We start from the raw sequence: 20,178 nt of genomic DNA, 5'->3' as shown, positions 1-20,178 counted from the left end.
AACTTACATTACATTATGATTTATTCAACAAACTGATTAAATAAACTTGACTTTGCATGATACACCTATCCAGTTAGTTGGGAGATTTTTCAGCTAACATGACAAAATTATTTGTTTTTGGGAAGCTCACAACTAGTGAACAATTTTAGAAAAAAATATTGTTTAGTTAATCCCAGTTCTAGAAGTGAAAGAATTTTTAAAAAATGACCTGATTTGATTCTGATACAACTATTCTTGTTCAATAACTCAGAACAAAATTACCTCCCGTTTTTTTATTCTCCCTCAGAACATAACTATAATTGGTTTTGAAATGTAGAGAATAATTTAAATACTTTTTGTTCAACACAGATTAAGCTAGGCTGAGATATTATCATATACTGCTTGCTTGCTTCATTAACTTTTTGAAACAAACTACTTTCTGAAGAGTATTTGGAAGAAAGACTTTTGTTTAAAACTCATTAATTTTTCTCAGTGGTTGAGAAGAGGTCCATAGATAATTGAAATAAATATTCATTTGTCTGTATATTATTCTTTTATCTAATCAGAATGATTGCAATTGTAAAAAAAACCCTCAGCCTAAGATACTAAATAAAAAACTGAAGGAGACATAATAAATACATATAAAATACTAAATAATCATAAAACAGTTCACAAAATCTGGTTGTGAAGCGTTCACATCACAGAATCTTATGTGAAGAAGTTACCTTTTTACTATAACACTGTTACCAAAAAAGGAAACTGCTCTTAAAAGTTGCAGTTCTTTTATTTAAAGATTGAAATTGCAGCATTAAACAAAAAACTTAATTACATGTTTTTGTTGTCTGTCTGAAGACTATCTTTGGACCATGCTTGTTATCTCTTAAATGCCACCCCCTCTCATTAAGGCAGCAGCTTAAGATTGGTGCTTCCAGTAGATTTTTTTTTTTACACCAAGGAAGGATTCTGGTTTAATTTAAAGGAAGAATGAATTTACATTATTCATATACTGGCCACATTCTGCAATAAAATCTTTTGGTTTAAGACATTGCAGCCAAGCATTATGTAGTTAAAATGGCAAAATATTTGAGAGTGCACACAGAAATCGTGGTAGGAGTCTCGACGTTGAAATAATTTTTGTACTACTAAGGCCGTCTATCTGGAATTATATGTCTTTGAATTCAGGGGATTTTTTTTGAGGCGTGTGAAGTATACTAGAAGTGGTGAATGCTCCAACACTGGAAGTTTTTAAGAAGAGACTGGCCAACCACTTGTCTGAAATGGTATAGAGTTTCCTGCCTGAGCAGGGGGTTGGACTAGATGACCTCCAAGGTCCCTTCCAACTTCTTCTTCTTCTTCTTCTTCTTCTTCTTCTTCTTCTTCTTCTTCTTCTTCTTCTTCTTCTTCTTCTTCTTCTTCTTCTTCTTCTTCTTCTTCTTCTTCTTCTTCTTCATCATCATCATCATCATCATCATTATTATTATTATTATTATTATTATTATTGATTCAAAGAAAGGTTATAGGTTTTCTTTAATCATTTCTACCACCAGATCAGAGATTACAGGAAAGGACCAATTTTACTGGAAAACTCTTAAAAGGGAGCTATTTATACATATTAGTTTTCTATCTATAATTTCGCATTGTTATTATTCCTCATGAAATGCACTTAATGTTTTTAAGCAGGCATATTAAATATGAATTTAGAGGGAGAATTCTTAAAAGTGAAAACCTAAAAATTTTTGAACACTCATACATTTCAGGGTGAGTAATGAAGTCGATACAGTTGTTTTCCAAAGATAGTTTGCCATTTAAGGCTGCAATCCATACTCCAGACTTCTATTCAACATGACGCAATTATTGTAGCCTTGCTACTGCCAATGGATGTGTTTTCCTTTACAGTGCAGTTAGAAATTTGGCAGCTATGTAAATATGTAAGGCTTAATATATGATATGGTTTCATCAGATATTTGTGCAGGTATCTCCACTAAAGCAATTGCATCTATAAATGAGGTACTTGTGATAAAATTTGGAAACTTAGAATGGTTTATAAGTCATAAACCATTATAAGTTTATTTATAAGTTAATATAAGTTAAGATTTGTTTGGTACTGTATTTGATTAGCACATTGTGTGATTCCAGTCATTCGTAAGCAAAAGATAATGGCTTAAAAAGTGCACAAACAAACAATTGAGTTTTATTTAATAAAACTTTAAAACGATGTCTTGGCATGATAACAAAGTGACAAGATACAAAGTAACCATCTTATTTTTTTTAATTATTTCATAGAAAATGGAGGCTGTTGCTAATATAAACAAAGAAACAATAGAACAGTTTGGTATTCTGGGAACCAGGCTTGCAATCTATTCTGCAACTTAACAAGGTTATGAAGGGTGCTCTATTGAAGTATTTAACAGAGTAACAAAGTTGGAAGAGATCTTGGTGGTCTTCTAGTCCAACCCCCTGCTCAAGCAGGAAACTCTATACCAGACATGTCAAACAGAAGACCCGGGGGCCGGATCCAGCCCGCGAAGTGGTTTCATGTGGCCCACGAAGCCATCCTGGAAACAGTGAGGGAACGGCCCACACTGCCTTGGCCCTGGCCCAGAGACCCTCCTTCTGCCAGAGACCCTCAGATCTGTCCCACTCCTGCCCAGGCCCCCATAGGCACCCTTGTTGCGTAGGTCATACGCACTCTAGCCACGCCCACCCAGTAGGCCACGCCCACCCTGGCCATACCCACCCGGCCCCTTGAGGGCAACTGCAATTCTGATGCGGCCCTCAAATTGAGTTTGACATCCCTGCTCTATACCATTTCAGACAAATCGTCGTCCAGTCTTTTTTAAAAAAAAACCTCCAGTGTTGGAGCATCCACAACTTCTGAAGGCAAGTCATTCCACTGATTAATTGTTCTAACTGTCAAGAAGTTTCTTCTTAGTTCTAGGTTGGTTCTCTCCTCGATTAGTTTCCATCCATTGCTTCTTGTCCAGCCTTCAGGTGTTTTGGTTCTCTCAGAACCACTTCCCATTTTAAAAAATTATGGAGGTCGCCCCAGAGCTAATAATATTATTATATTTAAAATTAAAGTTGTGGCTTTTGCTGCTACTTCTGCTTCTCACAATGGATGGGATTCTAAGATATTTTTTAATATAGGCTAGCAAATAATTTTGATTTTGTGGACGCTTAAGAGGATCCTGAGGAACCCCTGTATATCGTTGGATCATGCTTAGAGAAACATTGCTCTACTGTATCAAGCTTTTTCCCAGTCTTCCATTAAAGTTCCTGTTTTTCTTCTGTAGAGGTATGCCATGTTCAGTGACTGTTGTTAAGCAAAGTGGTCGCAAAGTGGAACTGCAGTTGTGCTGATGACCTTACAGGTAGTCCTGGAGTTAAAATGGCAATTGGGACCAGAATTTCTGTTGCTAACCGATGCAATACTACAACATGTCAGATGACCGACCACATTGCTTAATATCCATAATCCCTGTAGTCCCCGATGCAGTCATTAAGTGAAAAATTGTAGGAAATTAAGCAAGTACTCCCTCTAGACCTCAGTTTTCAACAACTAAATTCAGGCAGACAAGCCAGCTGCAAGTCCCAGGTTACCTGCAAACAGGCCAGCAAGCAGGTAAACGACTACTGTCAGGTGGGACTGCTGAATGGCTGGGGAGGCATGCACAAGCACAATGGGGTTGAGGTGGCTGCTACCAGGTGGGAGGGTGTGCAAGTAATGGGGGAGGTGCAGCATGAGTGCAATGGGTCTTGGGATGATTGGTGGCAGGTGGGAGAGGGTGCGCAAGTGGCCAGGGAGGTGTGGTGTGAGTGCAGAGGGTGCTAGGGAAGTTTGGTTAAGGTGCTGGCTTAGAAACCGGGAGACTATAAATTCTAGTCCTGCTTTAGACATGAAAACCAACTGGGTGATCTTGGACCAACCATTCTCAGCCCAACCTACCCACAGGGTTGTTGTTGAGAGGGAAATAGGAGAAGGAAGTAGAATTATGTACGTTCGTCTTGTTGAGTTATTTATAAAAATAACAAATGCAGGATAACAAAAAGTTGTGATCATGTCGTTGCGGGATGCTGCAATCATTGTGAATCAGCTCCCAAGTTCCCAAATGGTGATCATATGACTGCAAAGGAGTTGGTATGTCCAGACCTTGAGGACTGGTGCTAACCATCACTCCTTTAGCACCATTGTAGCTTTGAATAGTTGCTGAACAACTCATTAACTGAGGACTACCTGAAGTTCAGCTTTCCTTTGGTTTACAGAACTGCAAAGGTCATAAATGCAAGGGCTAATCATAAAGCTACTTTTTCAGCACAATTGTAATTATGAGTGGTCACTGAAACAAATGCAGCTACTAAACAAGGACTACCAGTATGTTTGGTTTTGTGTATTCCTCAGTTTTACAAATTTAAATACTAACAATATTATCTGTATTTTATTATGTTCTGAATTCAAGTTTCCACTCAAATTGCATGATAGCTTTTAATGTTAAAATTTATGTTTGTAAGGAACAAATAAATCCTTGTTGGTTCAATAGTAACAGTAAAACTAGCAAACATTATACTACATATGGAAAGTGTTTTTACATCTTGGGACGACTTCAAAGAAATGAAAAGAAATTAGTCGTAAGTTGAGGGCATAGGTACATTTTAGAAAATAATGTTTAGTTTCCCTCATAGCCCTAAGTAATGGGGACAAAATCCTTATGAAACAATTGATTGTTTTAAAGCTCTATTACTTCCACTACAAGAAAGAAATTGATACTTCACTATTAATTTTCTCTACTATTTTGATTATACAATAAAGCTTGCTATCTAGAATCATTGGAATTTGGATGTAATTTTCACCACAACTCAAAACAGATTGTACTTGATGGGGTAGTAAATCAAGGCAAATGTTTTCTATATACAGGCATGACAGTATTTCCTGTTATTTTGATCAAGTCACAACTGATGTTTAATCATTCAGTACTGAACATAGAAAGAGCTTCAGCAAACACATTATTTTGGCAATTACTTTGTCATAGAAGCATTTGAGTGATTTCAAAAAAGCTAAGGAAGGATTGGACCTATTTAGCATTTGGATGAGAGCCCATTGAGAAATCCCAGGGAAATGTGAAACTGGAAAAAAACTTCCCTGAGTAATGTTTTAGAGGTGCTAGAGAAAGAAAAGAGAAGTTTTAAAACTAGTAAATTCATACTTGGCGAGTAGCTGTTCTTTTTAATGGCAGCCTGAGATGAAAAAATGTGTAAAGGAACATACCAAGAATCCTTCTTTCCTTTCATTCTTGATTTCTTTGAGCTGTTATAAGTAATATAGTTTGCAGGACCTTTAAAAGAGAATTATAGTAAATTAAAAATAGAATGTTCCTGTGCTAATCTAACACAACTTATTAAGGCATGGTCTCATCCTGAGGCATCTGATAAATTTTGACAAATTTGAAGGCCTGGTGGTCTTATATCCAGCAGAAGTACAAGGAGGTGCTGCAAGCGCTCTCTCTCTCTCTCTCTCTCTCAAATTAATGTCACCCATTTGTTTATATAGTGAAAGCTTGTGATGTGTCTCTGTTCATACATGCAACCCTCCTATCTGAAGATGGAATGAGAAATTACATTGTCTCTTTTTTGTGGTCCATTTAGACCAGGGGTGTCAAACTCAATTTCATTGAGGGCCGCATCAGCATTGCAGTTGCCCTCAGGTGGGTGTGGCCAGGGTGGGCGTGGCCTGCTGGGTGGGCATGGCTAGAGTGTGTATGGCCTACTGGGTGGGCGTGGCCAGCTCTACATCGTTGGCATCAAGGGTGCCTATGGGGGCCTGGGCAGGAGTGGGACAGATCTGAGGGTCTCTGGCAGGAGGGGGGTCTCTGGGCCAGGGCCAAGGCAGTGGGGGCCATTCCCTCACTGTTTCCAGGATGGCTTCGTGGGCCACATGAAACCACTTCACAGGCCAGATCTGGCCCCCGGGCCTTGTGTTTGACATGTCTGATTTAGACGTTTGAAATACAGGTGTGTTTATATACAGCTGTTGAAGAATCAAGAATCAGGTAGTCTTCTGGTTCTGAAGGCAATTCGGACTGGAATTACCATTGTTAAATGGTGTGATCATAAAGTGCAACGTCATACAGCTGTATCACTTAGCAACAAGTGCTAGTTGCCACACAAGTCATGAAGTGAGAAGCAGCAGTGAGCCTAGGTAAGGAGCATGGAAGTGCTGCAGGGGGGGGAGATTGATGAGGCCCTGGTACAAGCCTTACATGAGTTGGGTGAGGCTGGGGATGAGGGGTGCTGTGGCAGGGCACAAGCACAGGAAGGCCAGGAGGGGGATGGCTCAGTGGGATGCAAGGATAGGAAGATCAGGGAATGGGTGGTGCAGCAAAGCCCAAGGTTAGGTAGACCAGTGATAGATGGTGCAGCAGGGAAGCCAGGGGATGGATAGTGCAGTGGAGCCCATGTGCTGGGAGATTTGGAGGGACATATCTGAGTGACTTATGACCTTCCTTGCCAATTTCCCCATTAACTTTGTTTGCCAAGAGCCCAAGTAGTGATCACATGAGTGCAAAGATGATGCGATGGCTGGAACTTCAAGGACAAGCATTATGTACCACTCAGCACTATCCCAACAGTCACTGAATGACTGGTCAGTAAGTCAGTAAGAATTCAAGTATGTAACTTCAATAGAAGTACAGTATTACACTTATTGGTAATTCTGTATTGGTATTATTGGTCATGATTTATGAAATTTGGCTAGCATGTTTATGCTCTGTGTACATATGTTCAAACATTAATACTTTAGAAAACTGCTTATTCAAGCTAGTAACATCAGCATTAACTCCTCATTCCTTTCCTCCTATTTATTAAAGATATAATTTTAAAACATATTGACACTATGATGCTGTTCTATTCTTGCCATCAAGTAAGCTCCATTGAACTCTAGGGAACATACTATTATATTGCCTAAAGATGTACTAGATTGTATTATTAATTATATGCATGCCATTCCATTTACCAGATTTCACACATTTGTCATATTTTTTTTCCTTTCAAAATAAAAACACATGCACATTCTGCAATTTGTTATAGCCTATGCTGTCACTATTTTCCTCATCAAAACTTCTAACTCAGTTAAAGGCGTTGTTGTTAGCTGCGAAGTCGTGTCCGACCCATTGCGACCCCATGGACAACGTTCCTCCAGGCCTTCCTATCCTCTACCATCTTCTGGAGTCCATTTAAGCTCACGCCTACTGCTTCAGTGACTCCATCCAGCCACCTCATTCTCTGTCGTCCCCTTCTTCTCTTGCCCTCAATCTTTCCCAGCATTAGGCTCTTCTCCAGTGAGTCCTTCCTTCTCATTAGGTGGCCAAAGTATTTGAGTTTTAGCTTCAGGATCTGGCCTTCTAAAGAGCAGTCAGGTTTGATCTCCTCTAGGACTGACCGGTTGGATCACCTTGCAGTCCAAGGGACTCGCAGGAGTCTTCTCCAGCACCATAGTTCAAAGGCCTCAATTCTTTGGCACTCAGCCTTTCTTATGGTCCAACTTGTTGTGATTCAGGGTCAGCCTGTGGGTCCGGCAGCCGGGTCGGATGACTCGGATGACTCAGACGAGGGGGAGGAGGAGGGTGTTGAAGACGAACTTGCTGATGATGGCTTGGAGGCTTCGCAGAGCCCCCAGCCAGGCCCCTCTTCTCAGCTGCGCGAGCCCGACAGTGCGGATGATGATGACCCACAGCTGGCCCTGTTCAAGGACGCCCGACGCAGGAGGCAGTCAAGCAGGAACAAGCAGAGAAAGGCTGTGGGACTCCTCGGAAGGAGGCACAGGGAGGCCACGCCCTGAACTCTAATAAAGGGAGTGTTTGGGGAAGGGCTGGTTGCTGAAAGCATCCGCTCCGTTTGAGGATCAAAGTTCCGGTATCTTGTTTCATGTTTTGTTGCTTGTTTGTGTAATAAATCTTGGCAGACATTTTCCAGCCTCAGACGCTCTCCAGCCTCTGCCGTTTGTACAGGGGTTGCCTTTCTGCAAGGCCGGTAGCAGGCTGGTACAGAACACAACTTTCACTGCCATACATTGCAACTGGGAAGACCATAGCCTAGACTATACGCACTTTTGTTGACAGGGTGATATCTCTGCTTTTTAGTGTGCTGTCTAGATTTGCCATGGCTTTCCTCCCGTGGAGCAAGCGTCTTTTCATTTCTTGGCTACAGTCCCCATCTGCAGTGATCTTGGAGCCCAGGAAAATAAAATCTGTCACTACCTCCATTTCTTCCCCATCTATTTGCCAGGAATTGAGAGGGCCGGATGCCATGATCTTGGTTTTCTTAATGTTAAGTTTCAACCCAACTTTTGCACTCTCCTTCTTCACCCGCAACAAGAGGCTCTTTAGTTCCTCTTCACTTTCTGCCATTAGAGTGGTATCATCTGCATATCTTAGGTTGTTGATATTTCTCCTGGCAATCTTAATTCCAACTTTTGATTCATCTAGCCCTGCCTTTCTCATGATGTGCTCTGCATATAAGTTAAATAGGCAGGGCGACAGTATACAGCCTTGCCAGACTCCTTTCCCAATTTTGAACCAATCAGTGCTTCCGTGTCCAGTTCTCACTGTTGCTTCTTGGCCCACATATAGGTTTCTCAAGAGACAAATGAGATGGTCTGGTACTCCCATCTCTTTAAGAACTTGCCACAGTTTGTAGTGATCCACACAATCAAAGGCTTTAGCATAGTCAATGAAGCAGAAGTAGATGTTTTTCTGGAACTCCCTAGCTTTCTCCATGATCCAGCGTATGTTGGCAATTTGATCTCCAGTTCCTCTGCCTCTTCAAAATCCTGCCTGTACTTCTGGTAATTCTCAATCCACATACTGCTGGAGTCTAGCTTGTAGGATTTTAAGCATAACTTTACTAGCATGTGAAATGAGTGCAATGGTGTGATAGTTTGAACATTCTTTGGCACTGCCTTTCTTTGGAATTGGAATGTAAACTGATCTTTTCCAATCCTGTGGCCACTGTTGAGTTTTCCAAATTTGCTGGCAAATTGAGTGTAACACTTTTACTGCATCGTCTTTTAAGATTATGAATAGCTCAGCTGGAATACTGTCACCTCCACTAGCTTTGTTGTTGCTCAGCTTTTCTAAGGCCCACTTAACTTCACATTCTAGGATGTCTGGCTCGAGGTCAGTGACCATCTCATCGTGGTTATCAGGGACGTTAAGCTCATTCTTGTATAGTTCTGAGTAACTTTGCCATCTCTTCTTAATCTCTTCTGCCTCTGTTAGGTCCCTGCCATTTCCTTCTCCAGTGGATCATGTGTTATCAGAACTCTCTGCTATGACTGGTAGAAAACCTTAAATTCTTTCTTCAAAGTATATTAAAAACTAGCTTTAAAATTACTAATAAAAACAAATATTTATTGAGATTGAGCCTATGTGTAATTGCTTTTCATGGAGCAAATATTTCCTCACAACGTACAAATGTGTCCTAATTTATATTCAAAACATCTTCTACATCCGAAGTAGTAATTTTCATTCCTTCAAGGACATTGTTCTGTTATACTGAACTAATGACTTATTTCAAGTTTTGAAGAGCCAGGGTGGTGCAATGGTTAGAATGCAATATTGCAGGCTAATTCTGCCAACTGCCAGAAGTTCAATTCTCACCAACTCAAGGTTGATTCTGCCTTCCATCCTTCTGAGGTCGGTAAAATGAGGGCCCAGATTGTTGGGGGGCAATATGCTGACTCTGTAAACCGCTTAGAGAGGGCTGTAAAGCACTATGAACTTGTATATAAGTCTAAGTGATATTGCTATTGCTATTGCAAATTGTTGTCAACAAGCATATAGTTCTAAGTTTATTCAGCTAGACAAGTTTGCATGCTTTTGTTCAGTAACTTTGTTTTTGATGTAAAAGCAGATGATTAATGAGATTTCTTCAAGTAAGAGGTCTTGTGACTGTGCAAAAGTTTGCAGATTATTACAATAATTAGACTTTTTAAAGAAATGAACCATGATGTATCTTCAAGGTATGACAGCAAAATAAAGTGTGCAGTATATGCATGCCTTTAAAGGATAAGGAACTTTCTTTGGCCTATCTATGTACTACTAAAACACTTATTGTCATGACTCATGACCTTTAAATGGGGAAAATGCTGCATCACGGGGCAACAGTTTTTGAGCCAAGGCATCTCGAAGTGACTTTCTTACGGAATATGTCCAAAATCCTGAAACAATGTCCCAAGGAGGCAGGGGTTGTCTAGCTGCTTACTAAAGTGCCTAAACATACTGAGCGCTTGTTTTGGACGTGTTTGCTGCATTGTGTAAGAGTATTCTTGGAAAAGGAAAAGGTTCAACCAGTCCTCAACTGAATGGAACGAAAAGGGCCAGGGAGGGGACGGTTTGGAAGCTAAAACTCCTTCTGGTCGGAAACTCGCAAAGCTTTCCCCAGCAGAGAGAGATTAAAGAGGCCTCCTGACAAAGGGCTCCGTAAGCGAGGGGATGGAGGCGAGGCATCCGGGGTGCTTGCGTGACTCCTCGAAGAGCCAGGAATAGGCACCAGTCTCAAACCCTTCACTACCACTTAGTTTCTCACGGCCACCACACGCTGTTTCTCCTCAACTCTCCACACGCTCTTCTCAGAAGAACGCCGAGAGCAATTTGTGCCTTTCTGCTTAGCAAGAATGAGAAAGGGTTGCACGCTGTTTGGTCAGAGAAGAAGGGGGGTGGAGGAGGAGGAGGAGATGGAGGCTAGCCACCCTTCGGGTAGGATGTGCGAACCGGAGGGCGGAAACTTTGGAGGAAGAAGAAGGGAAGAAGCGAGCGGGCTGAAGGGAGAGTCGGTGGGATTTCTTGCGCCGGTGGAAAATCTCAGCGGGAGAACTGAACCGAAGTGAAGCAAAAAAAAAAAAAAAAAAGTGGCGGGAGAAGAGAAAAGGCGTGTAAGAAGCGACGAACAGAGTAGCCAGCGGGCAGGCGAATCCCACCACAGCGGCTCTGCATCTTCACGCCTCGTCGCTTCCCACGCGAGTCAAGTGAGCGGGTGGCGCGCCAGTTCGAGCGGAAATGGAGCTGCTTGGGAAGCCCTTCGGCTGCGCTGTGGCGCTCGTCTTGTCTCTCGGGGGCTGCCTCAGTCTGGTCTCCCCCCACTCGGCTCCAGGTCGTTCGGGCGCCAGAAACAAGTAAGACTCCTTCCGCCCCTCCGACCCGGCTTTCCCCAATCCACCTTCCCTTCTCCGGGCCTCGGGAAAACTATTTGAACATTTCAGGTCTGCCTCTGGGCCGCGTACAGAGACCTCTGGGGGCTCACAGATTATTTCCCTGCCATTTGCAATGCTGCAGGGTGAACAATGTAAAACCCAGAGTCGACGGGTGGAGTTCCCCAGTCTCTTGGATACCCGCTGACTCCCGGCTTTTCTCCCTGGTCTTGACAGGTCGGAAGAGGCGAGGTCAGAGGCGAGTTTGATACTCTCTTCTCTGTTATGTATTAAGCTACCCACTACACAACATTCTCAAACCTGCCAGTTTGGAGCAAATGGTGGCAAAATGGAGAATGGGTGGATTGGCGAGCCTAGGGAACCTCTTCCCTGATCCATGTAGTCAGTTACACCTTCTGGGCTGGGAAGCACGGCCTGCCGGAGCTGCCATCTTCTGAAAGAACTTGGGCTGAGTTCACACGTGCCTTCCATGAGTTTCCGTGTACGACTTGAATTGGCTGATTCCTTCTACAACGTTTATTTTGTGATTCATTTCTTCCTTTTGAATATTTGTACAGTGTCATGCCTTTGACTGAATTTAGAGCTCTGGTTCCTTTTTAGCCAACCCAAAACAGTTCGCCTGCCACTGAATTTCAGTACCAGTCAGGTACTTCTGCTTATTTTGACATTGTTGTGCTTTGTCCCCGCCCGCCCACCAATGACTTAAGGTTAGGATTATTGATTGACACCTGACAGCTCCAATGAATTTATGTACATACAATGTACATACAATGAATTTATGTCATACCAATCTATGGCAGGCCAAATTTTCTGGACAAATGATTTTAGCCCTAGTGGCTAACAAAAAACAAACAACAGTGGAACCAATTGCAATGAATGCAGCGTATGCACTCTTCAGCACACAATCCAATACTTATTCTCTATGTGATATCTAAATTCAGATTGTGCTTCTTGTCAGTTGGAGATTATTATTTCTGATAGCAAAAGAATATTCTCTGCTGTTTCTATAGCGTATGAATACTATCAGGCTGGTCTTCCCTTTGGTGAAAACACATGTTGACATTGCTTAGACTATTTGTTTAGCTGTCAAAGTGTCTTGTCTTTATTTATTAAATTTATATGTCACCCATCTTGCCATCCAGAGATGGCATTTTTTTTCATTGGTTAATCAAGGAGAGCCCAATCATCAATTGATATCAGTAATACTTGAGTTCTTTTGAACATGAATTTAGTGCTATTCCCAGACAGCACTAAACATGTTCCAAAGCAGAATGAGCACCCTGGATGTAATATTTATCACACTTGGAGTACTGCATCCAGTTTTGGTCACCACAATATAAAGAAAATGTTGAGACTCTAGAAAGAGTGCAAAGAAAAGCAACAAAGATGATAAAACATACAAAGAACAGTTGCAGGAACTGTGTATCTCTAGTTTAATGAAAAAAAGGACTAGGGGTGATATGATAGCAGTGTTCCAATATTTGAGGGGCTGCCACATAGAAGAGAGGGTCAACCTATTCTCCAAAGCACTTGAAGGCAAGACAAGAAGCAATGGATGGAAACTAATCAAGGAGAGGACCAATCTAGAAGTAAGGACAAATTTCCTGACAGTTTGAACAATAATCAGTGGAACAACGTGCCTCCAGAAGTTGTGAATGCTCCAACATTGGAAATTTTTAAGAAGAGACTGGACAACCATTTGTATGAAATGTTATAGGGTTTCCTGCTTGAGCAAGGGTTGAATTAGAAGACCTCAAAGGTCCCTTCTAACTGTGTTATTCTGTTATTCCCTCTTTACAATCTGGATTGGAAATAAGGAACAAGAATCCAAGAGCTCTTAAGAGTATTTATTATAAATAAAATAAAAGTTACAATACAATTCAAGCAAGTATCTATTCTCAAATGGAACAAGTATATACAGGTAGTTTTAGGGCAGTAAAACACTTGTCTATTTTCTCCTACTGTTTCTATGGAGAGTGCTAGATACGCTCTTAGCATTTAGCAATATCAATGGCATTTAGGCTTATATACCACTCCATTGGGCTTTACAGCACTCTCTGAGCAGTTTACAAAGCCATGATATTGCCTCCCAAAATATAGGTCCTCATTTTATCAACCTCGGAAGGATGGAAGTCTGAGTGCCCCATCAGGATTGAACTCCAGGCTGTGGGCAGAGTTTGCCTGCATTCTAACTGCTGCACCACCAGGGCTCTTCTTTTGTAATAGGCAAAAAAATAGCAGAAAAAAGAGTATGGAGTATGTCCTGCCATGGTTATGTGCAAGCAGGGAAAAGTCCTGAGTAGAGCCGAATGCCTCTTGCTACTGGGAGTTGTAGAGTGAGGATAAAGCAGTTGGAAATGGTACTGTGCAGATGTATAAGATAAAAAAGTACACAGTTACACTGTACGCATTAAGATATGTTTTATCTATGCTTACATGAAGAAGCCATAATTTACTAGGTGCCTCTGTTTTGCTAATATCCCATAGTCAAATGAAAATGTATATCAGTGTTCCATATTTTGGTATTCGCCAGATGTGAAACTATAGCTTCCATAATCCTCAGCCTGATTTACAGCATACACTGTAAAGACACCAAATTTGTGAACATTGTCTTAGATGACTTTATTAAGTGTTCTTTAATTTTATCACATTTTTGTCGTTCCATCTAGATAGTGTTGACATCTGAAGTAATGATTTCAATAGAAATTTATGTTTCACTTTGTCTTTCTAAATGGTATTCCAGTTGGGGATGAGATTTTTTTGGTAGTCTCTCTTGCAGGAGGTCATCCAAGTAGGCAGGTGTAATTGTTGAGCTACCCCCCATGTCACTTTTGTGTCTATTGTTCCTCATTTACATAAAAAGTTGTGTGAAAAGTCTACATTACTTTAGATAGCACTTTATTTATTTATTTTTTATTTTAATTCCATTTATATCCCGGCCTTCTCCGAAGACTCAGGGCGGCTTACAAGCTTAGCAGTAGCCTTCATTCTATGTATATGCCTGCTTATTAGGGCTTTCACACACACCCCAAGCGGCATTATTACAAAGTCAGCTTAATTGCCCCCAACAATCTGGGTCCTCATTTTACTAGGCACTGGAAACCTACCATTTTTGTATAACATTTATATGTAGTCCTCTACTTACAACCATTTGTTTAGTGACAGTTCAGAGTTTCTGAATGGCACTGAAAAAAGTTACTTATGACCAGTTTTCACATTTACGACCATTGCAGCATCCCCATGGTCACGTGATCAAAATTTGCTTGGCAACTTGTGTGTATTTATGACACTTGCACTGTTCTGGAGTCACATGATCACCATTTATAATCTTCCCAGCTAACTTCCAACAAGCAAAGTCAATAGGGGAAGCATGGTTCACTTAACAACCTCAGTGATTTGCTTAACAACTTTCACAATGGTTCGAGTCAGGGATGTCCAATCTTGGCAACAACAAGACTTTTGGACTTCAACTCCCAGTTGGATGAGGAATTCTGAAAGCTGAAGTCCACAAGTCTAAACGTTGGCAAAGCTGGACATCCCTGGTTTACAAAAAATAATTTGTTTTAAAAATAATAAATATATCTACTGTTTTGGAGACTTGAATTCTTGAATGCCTGTTCATGCTTTTTCCAGGGCTATTGTTATTGAGAGTAGCCTGACACTTAAGTTTTTTTGTTGTAGTTGAATGTTTCAAAATTTTATTAAGCAAAATTCCACACAGATGGCAATACTTAATCTTTAAAGAAAAGAATAGAGTTCTATTAGAATAGGAAAATTTAATTCCAGCAAGCAAAACAGTAAACAAAGGTATTGAAATCTGATTTATGTACTTAAAATATTTGCCTTTTTTCATTTAGTTTCCTACAGTTGTTTGGCATGCAGAGTTTGCATCGTGATGTATTTGTATCATTATTACTCCACCTGTTCTCACCCCCACAGACACTGTTTGACTCACTGATAATCAGCCACAGCTTATAAAACATAAACGTTGCATTATTTAATACATTAGTCCTTAAGTAAAACCATATTATGATTTAGCACAATGTGTACGAATCCTGTCTCTTTTGCATTTTGGAATGAGGGATTTATGTCTCCGTATCTCAAAATACAAAAACACAAATTCTGTGTCTACTTATCTGGGAACATGGCTCATCTTGCATTTGAGTAGACATACATAAAATGAGCTCTTATCCTCATACATTCTGTTAGTCTCTGAATTTTATTTAACTCCTATATTTGCATCCAAAAAGAACACATGCATTATAGCTAGAGGATCTTCTGTGTTCCTCATGTGTTGGACCAGTGGTAGGAAGTGGAAGAAAATAATTGCTTCTCTGCTTTGATTCTCTCTTGGGTAAAACATTTGACCAATGTTACATATTTGATTTAGACAAATAGTTTAATAGTATGTACTGTAATGTGTGCCTTTTCTGTTCTCTGTCTCTACAGAAACTGGTGTGCCTACGTAGTGAACAAGAATGTGAGCTGCTCTGTGCTGGATGGCACTGAAAGTTTTGTTCAAGTTCAGTATGTATGTCTTTGGAACCAAGAACCCTGCCCACATGCTCCTGTGTAAGTAAGAATACCAATCTAGAATGGGAGAATATTTGATTATCTTTTTCAGCAAAGCAGTATGGCCATAAGCAGCATATCATGAGGATCTGTACCATTTTTTTTTAAAAAAATTGAAACTACAGCATAAAATATTTATATTATAGTCCAAGACAGCTGAAGCAAATTAGAGAAGTTGACTCAATAAATCATTGAACAATTTATTGTTACATTATTCAGACTAAAGAAGGAAATTGCACAAATGTTATAATTACATAACTAATTTAAGACTAATACCAGATAAGAGTTTTTTCATAATACTTCAATCAGAGTTTACATATTTAGTACCTAGCGTTTTGTTCAGTTTACTGTTCAATCTGTGTGACCGCTTGTTGGTGGAAACAATTTTATTCTTCGACTTTTATGTTTTTCATTTGCAGGTTGCAGGTATCCTGAGCAGTCATAAACTTTGTTGTAAATCACTAGCAGTCTTTGAAATAATTGGGATGAAGCCAAAATATACCCATAATTTTTAGTCTGTGTTTGAAATGTGTGTTCCCTTGATATCCAGAAATACATATTTTGGAATGTAAAGTGTTACACTTTTATTAAATAGAAACCACAAACCCATTGGAAGAGTTGTTAAAATAGAAATCTTAGCTAGCCATCTGACCAACAGCTAGCCATTTGGAAGTAGTGGCAGGGGAGGGATGTCAGACTGATGTGAACAACATAATAACACAAGCCTCACCCCCTTTTTTTGCATGTGTGACAACACATGCTCAAAAGAGGCAGAACTTGTAGTGAAACTTCATGGTATTGTTTTCATCAGAATAATCCTGTGGGTGCCATTGCATCTGTCCAAGTGGATCTTCTATGAAATATAGTACCAGAAACCATTCCATTACTTTGTTCTCAAATTGAGAAATACTTAGAAGATACTTTATTCCCATATTTGAGAAAGTATAGCAAGTAAATCACACTGTTTCAATGCCAAGAGTCTTGACTATGGTACATAGTCTTGGTCTGGCTCTCAATCTACTAACCCCAATTTTTGTAATATTCTGAATTTCAAATATAAAATTATATCTAAAGCAATAGCAGAATTGCAAATGTGATTGTAACTAGCTTGTTGCTGACAAGGGAAGTGGCAGTGTGACTAATGGAAGGCACAGGATCCCTCTGTCTTTTCTTTATGTCAGTTGCCTCTCTTGTAATTAAGGATTTGGGGATTTGTTTGCCAAACAGGTAAGGCAAAGTATCTGAGTTGTTCCTGGAAAAAGTAGGGAAGAAGTGTTAACTGTCCTGTTTGCTTCTCTAACTGCCTCCAGACACAAAAGTTCAGCTGTGGTTGATGAATCCCATGATATCACCATAGGTGCATTTTAACCTCGAAAATATGTGTCCAACTACGGCTTGAGAATTCTAAAAGAATGTAAGGAGGGTATATATTATATACTCTTTCCCAGGGGTGGGATTCAAATATGTGAACAACCAGTTCTATGTGTGGATGCCGCTTCCGGAAGTCCATTCTGGGCCTGGGCAACAAAGAATTAGCTACCGGTTCTGCTGAACTGGTGCGAACTGGCTGAATCCCACCACTGCTCTTTCCCTGTGGTTTTTTTTCCTTTTGTGTCTTTTCCTCTGTAAATTACTTTTACCATAATCAGTACTACTTAAAAGAAATTTTCTGTTGACTGGGTTGAAACAATGTAAAGCTACATACTCAGAAGTGGAAATAAAACTCTCCAGTTTCCTTTTTAGCTTATAAAAGGGAAAGAAGGGGAGGGAGGAATACCTGAGGCTAAGATGTTACCTTACATCAGACATGTCAAACACAAGGCCTGGGAGCCGGATCCGGCCCGCGAAGTGGTTTCATGTGGCCCGCGAAGCCATCCTGGAAACAGTGAGGGAACAGCCCCCACTGCCTTGGCCCAGAGACCCTCCTTCTGCCAGAGACCCTCAGATCTGTCCCACTCCTGCCCAGGCCCCCATAGGCACCCTTGATGCGAATGATGTAGAGCTGGCCATGCCCACCCAGTAGGCCATACGCACTCTAGCCATGCCCACCCAGTAGGCCACACCCACCCTGGCCATACCCACCCGGCCCCCTGAGGGCAACCGCAATGCTGATGCGGCCCTCAATGAAATTGAGTTTGACACCCCTGCCTTACATGAACATGAACAAACTTGGATAAGGGTTACATTTGAACAAACAGCATTACGTATGCATCAATTTCTAACATATCTCTGTCTTTATAGGTGAAGAATTATATCATTTTTAATAATGCATTCAAATAGCCCAATATGTTTTAAAATACACACAAGAAAATATTGTTGGAGAAGTACTAGAATGTACCAGAAAGAACCAGGAATAGATTTTTTATATATTCTAGCTTATTAATTACATTGGGTGGGTAACTAAGGCATTAAGTATTGAAAAGACAGAAGATGTAAAGTATTTTAAACACGTATTTCAGTCTTTTGAGATTTTTGTTTATAAATCCCAGATTGCTGGGTGGAATGAACTTTTCATCTTACATCCTCTGACCTAATATTACTTATCTCTATCTACAAAGAGCAACAACACACCTCTTTTATCTTATTTGCACAGAGGTTTATACTCTTATGCATCATTCACAACTAACCATGAAGTTCACACTAGTTTCCCTTTTGTCCAAATGAAACATAGACATCTGTATTTGAGCTTTAATGTTACTTGATGTTTTAAAGAAGAGGATAATGCTCTGTTAATGTTTAAAATGATAATAGAGTGCAAATATAAAAATTTCACAATGAATAACTTCATGTAGCGGTATAATTGAATGGCTTAGTGTTGCTGGCTTAATGTTCTCTCCATCATGGTGACCCATAATCCTTATTATATGACTTTATATGCTTTGAAAAATGGACCATACTCTCTGGATGTAATATATATATTCCAGACCCTGCTTTGTTTTAGCATATTTATGACTTGCTTGCTATGGTCCCTCATTCTCATGTAGTAGATGGTGTCCTTTTGAATAAGGGGTTAACTTGCCCAAAAGAACTTCAGGTTAATTCAGTGCATGCAAAGAAGAGGAAGAGGCTCATTGCTCTGCTTCTTATTCATGATTATTTTGGAAGAAAGGAAGGATAATTCACTAGCAGACAGCATTACTTGCACAGGCAGAAAGTTGGTTGAACACATTGCATGCAGCTGGAAGGGTGAATACATTCAGTTTTCCTTTGGTCAGTTCCTGCTTTAAAATTATATACAAGCCAGAAATGGAAGTTTTGACCAAATTAGCTGATTGAAGCCAGTTATAAATCCTGACGTTATTTAATTGGCTTATTTAACTAAATTGCAGAAAGAATAGAAAAAATGAGCCCAGTGTTTTTTTTCCCCATGGGTTTCTTTTTATTCTGGCACATGTATTTTACTAAGATAATACTGTGTAATGTTGTAAACACCCTCTGAAAAACTTAAAGCTACATTTTTCTATGAATAAGTTTTATATAATTTATAATACTGTAGTATACAAAGTTCATAAAAACAGAGCATACATATTCATTATACTACAGAATGGCTGGAGAGCCTGCTTGGTGTAGTAATTAAGGCACCAGGCTAGAAGCCAGGAGACAGTGAATTCTAGTCCTGCCTTAGGCATGCACCCAAACGGGTGACCTTGGGCCAGTCACTCTCTCATTTCAAGGAAGGAGACAATGGCAAGCCACTTTCCAAAAACCTTGCCCAAAAAATTGAAGGGACCAGCCCAGGAACCAAATTAAAGGCAACCTCCCCAACAACTTGACTACTAGCATTTCTCTCCTAGTGTATGTTGCAATTTTTAAAAAAATGAACAAAGAAAGCAATACATTGGAAAACAAAGTCAGAACTTTCTGTTCATATGATAAGTTCTCAAGATATGTATTATCACATCTCTTGATGCCACTATATTTGATTTCAGGAAGGCAGTGCATCTTTTCAAGACAAACCTTAGATCTCAATGAAAAACACAGGTGGTAGATGTTATAACTTCAAACACTCCTGTAAACTATCGCAGAATGTTTCTAAAGGAAACTGCTTTACTCAAGAAGCAGGCGAGACAGCAAGTTAACAGTTTAACTTTTTATTCGGAACCAGGCAAAGAACAAGGGAACAAGACATCTATTTATACTGACAGCTGCCGGCGGCTTGACCAATCAGGGGTGAGACTGTTCCCGCGCCGTAGTCTCCGCCAATCGGAGCCGTCCGGTTTTGACAGCTCGGAGCTGTCATCTGTAGCGCGTGTTGAACTGTCAATTGTTGGCGCTTGCGCGGTTTCGCCCGGCAGCTTTTGACAGCTGTCAAAAGCTGCCGCGGTTTTACCTCAGCCCTTGTAACTTCTGTTTAACTCACTATAATAACAATTAGTAAATACACAACACCCCTTCCCCCTCCCTCTGATTGAGTTGAATTTACCCCA

General features: G+C 40.3%; 1 protein-coding gene across 3 annotated transcripts in view; it reads left to right on the top strand.

The window, feature by feature from the left end:
• The first annotated feature begins 10,645 nt into the window (after positions 1-10,645).
• EMILIN2 (elastin microfibril interfacer 2) overlaps positions 10,646-20,178 on the top strand; it is a 47,699-nt gene continuing 38,166 nt past the window's right edge. For all 3 annotated transcript variants that reach the window (XM_081325138.1, XM_081325137.1, XM_081325136.1), the window contains exons 1-2: positions 10,646-11,143; positions 15,629-15,751. In XM_081325138.1, coding sequence (XP_081181264.1) covers positions 11,028-11,143; positions 15,629-15,751 — 239 coding nt within the window. In that variant the 5' untranslated portion in view covers positions 10,646-11,027. The remainder of the gene's footprint in view (positions 11,144-15,628; positions 15,752-20,178) is intronic.

This window comes from Vipera berus, assembly GCF_964194415.1.
Source record: "Vipera berus genome assembly, chromosome: 3".
Classification (NCBI taxonomy): Eukaryota; Metazoa; Chordata; class Lepidosauria; order Squamata; family Viperidae; genus Vipera; species Vipera berus.
The sequence above is the reverse complement of the archived record's forward strand: the minus strand, read 5'-3'. Positions and strand labels throughout refer to the sequence as shown.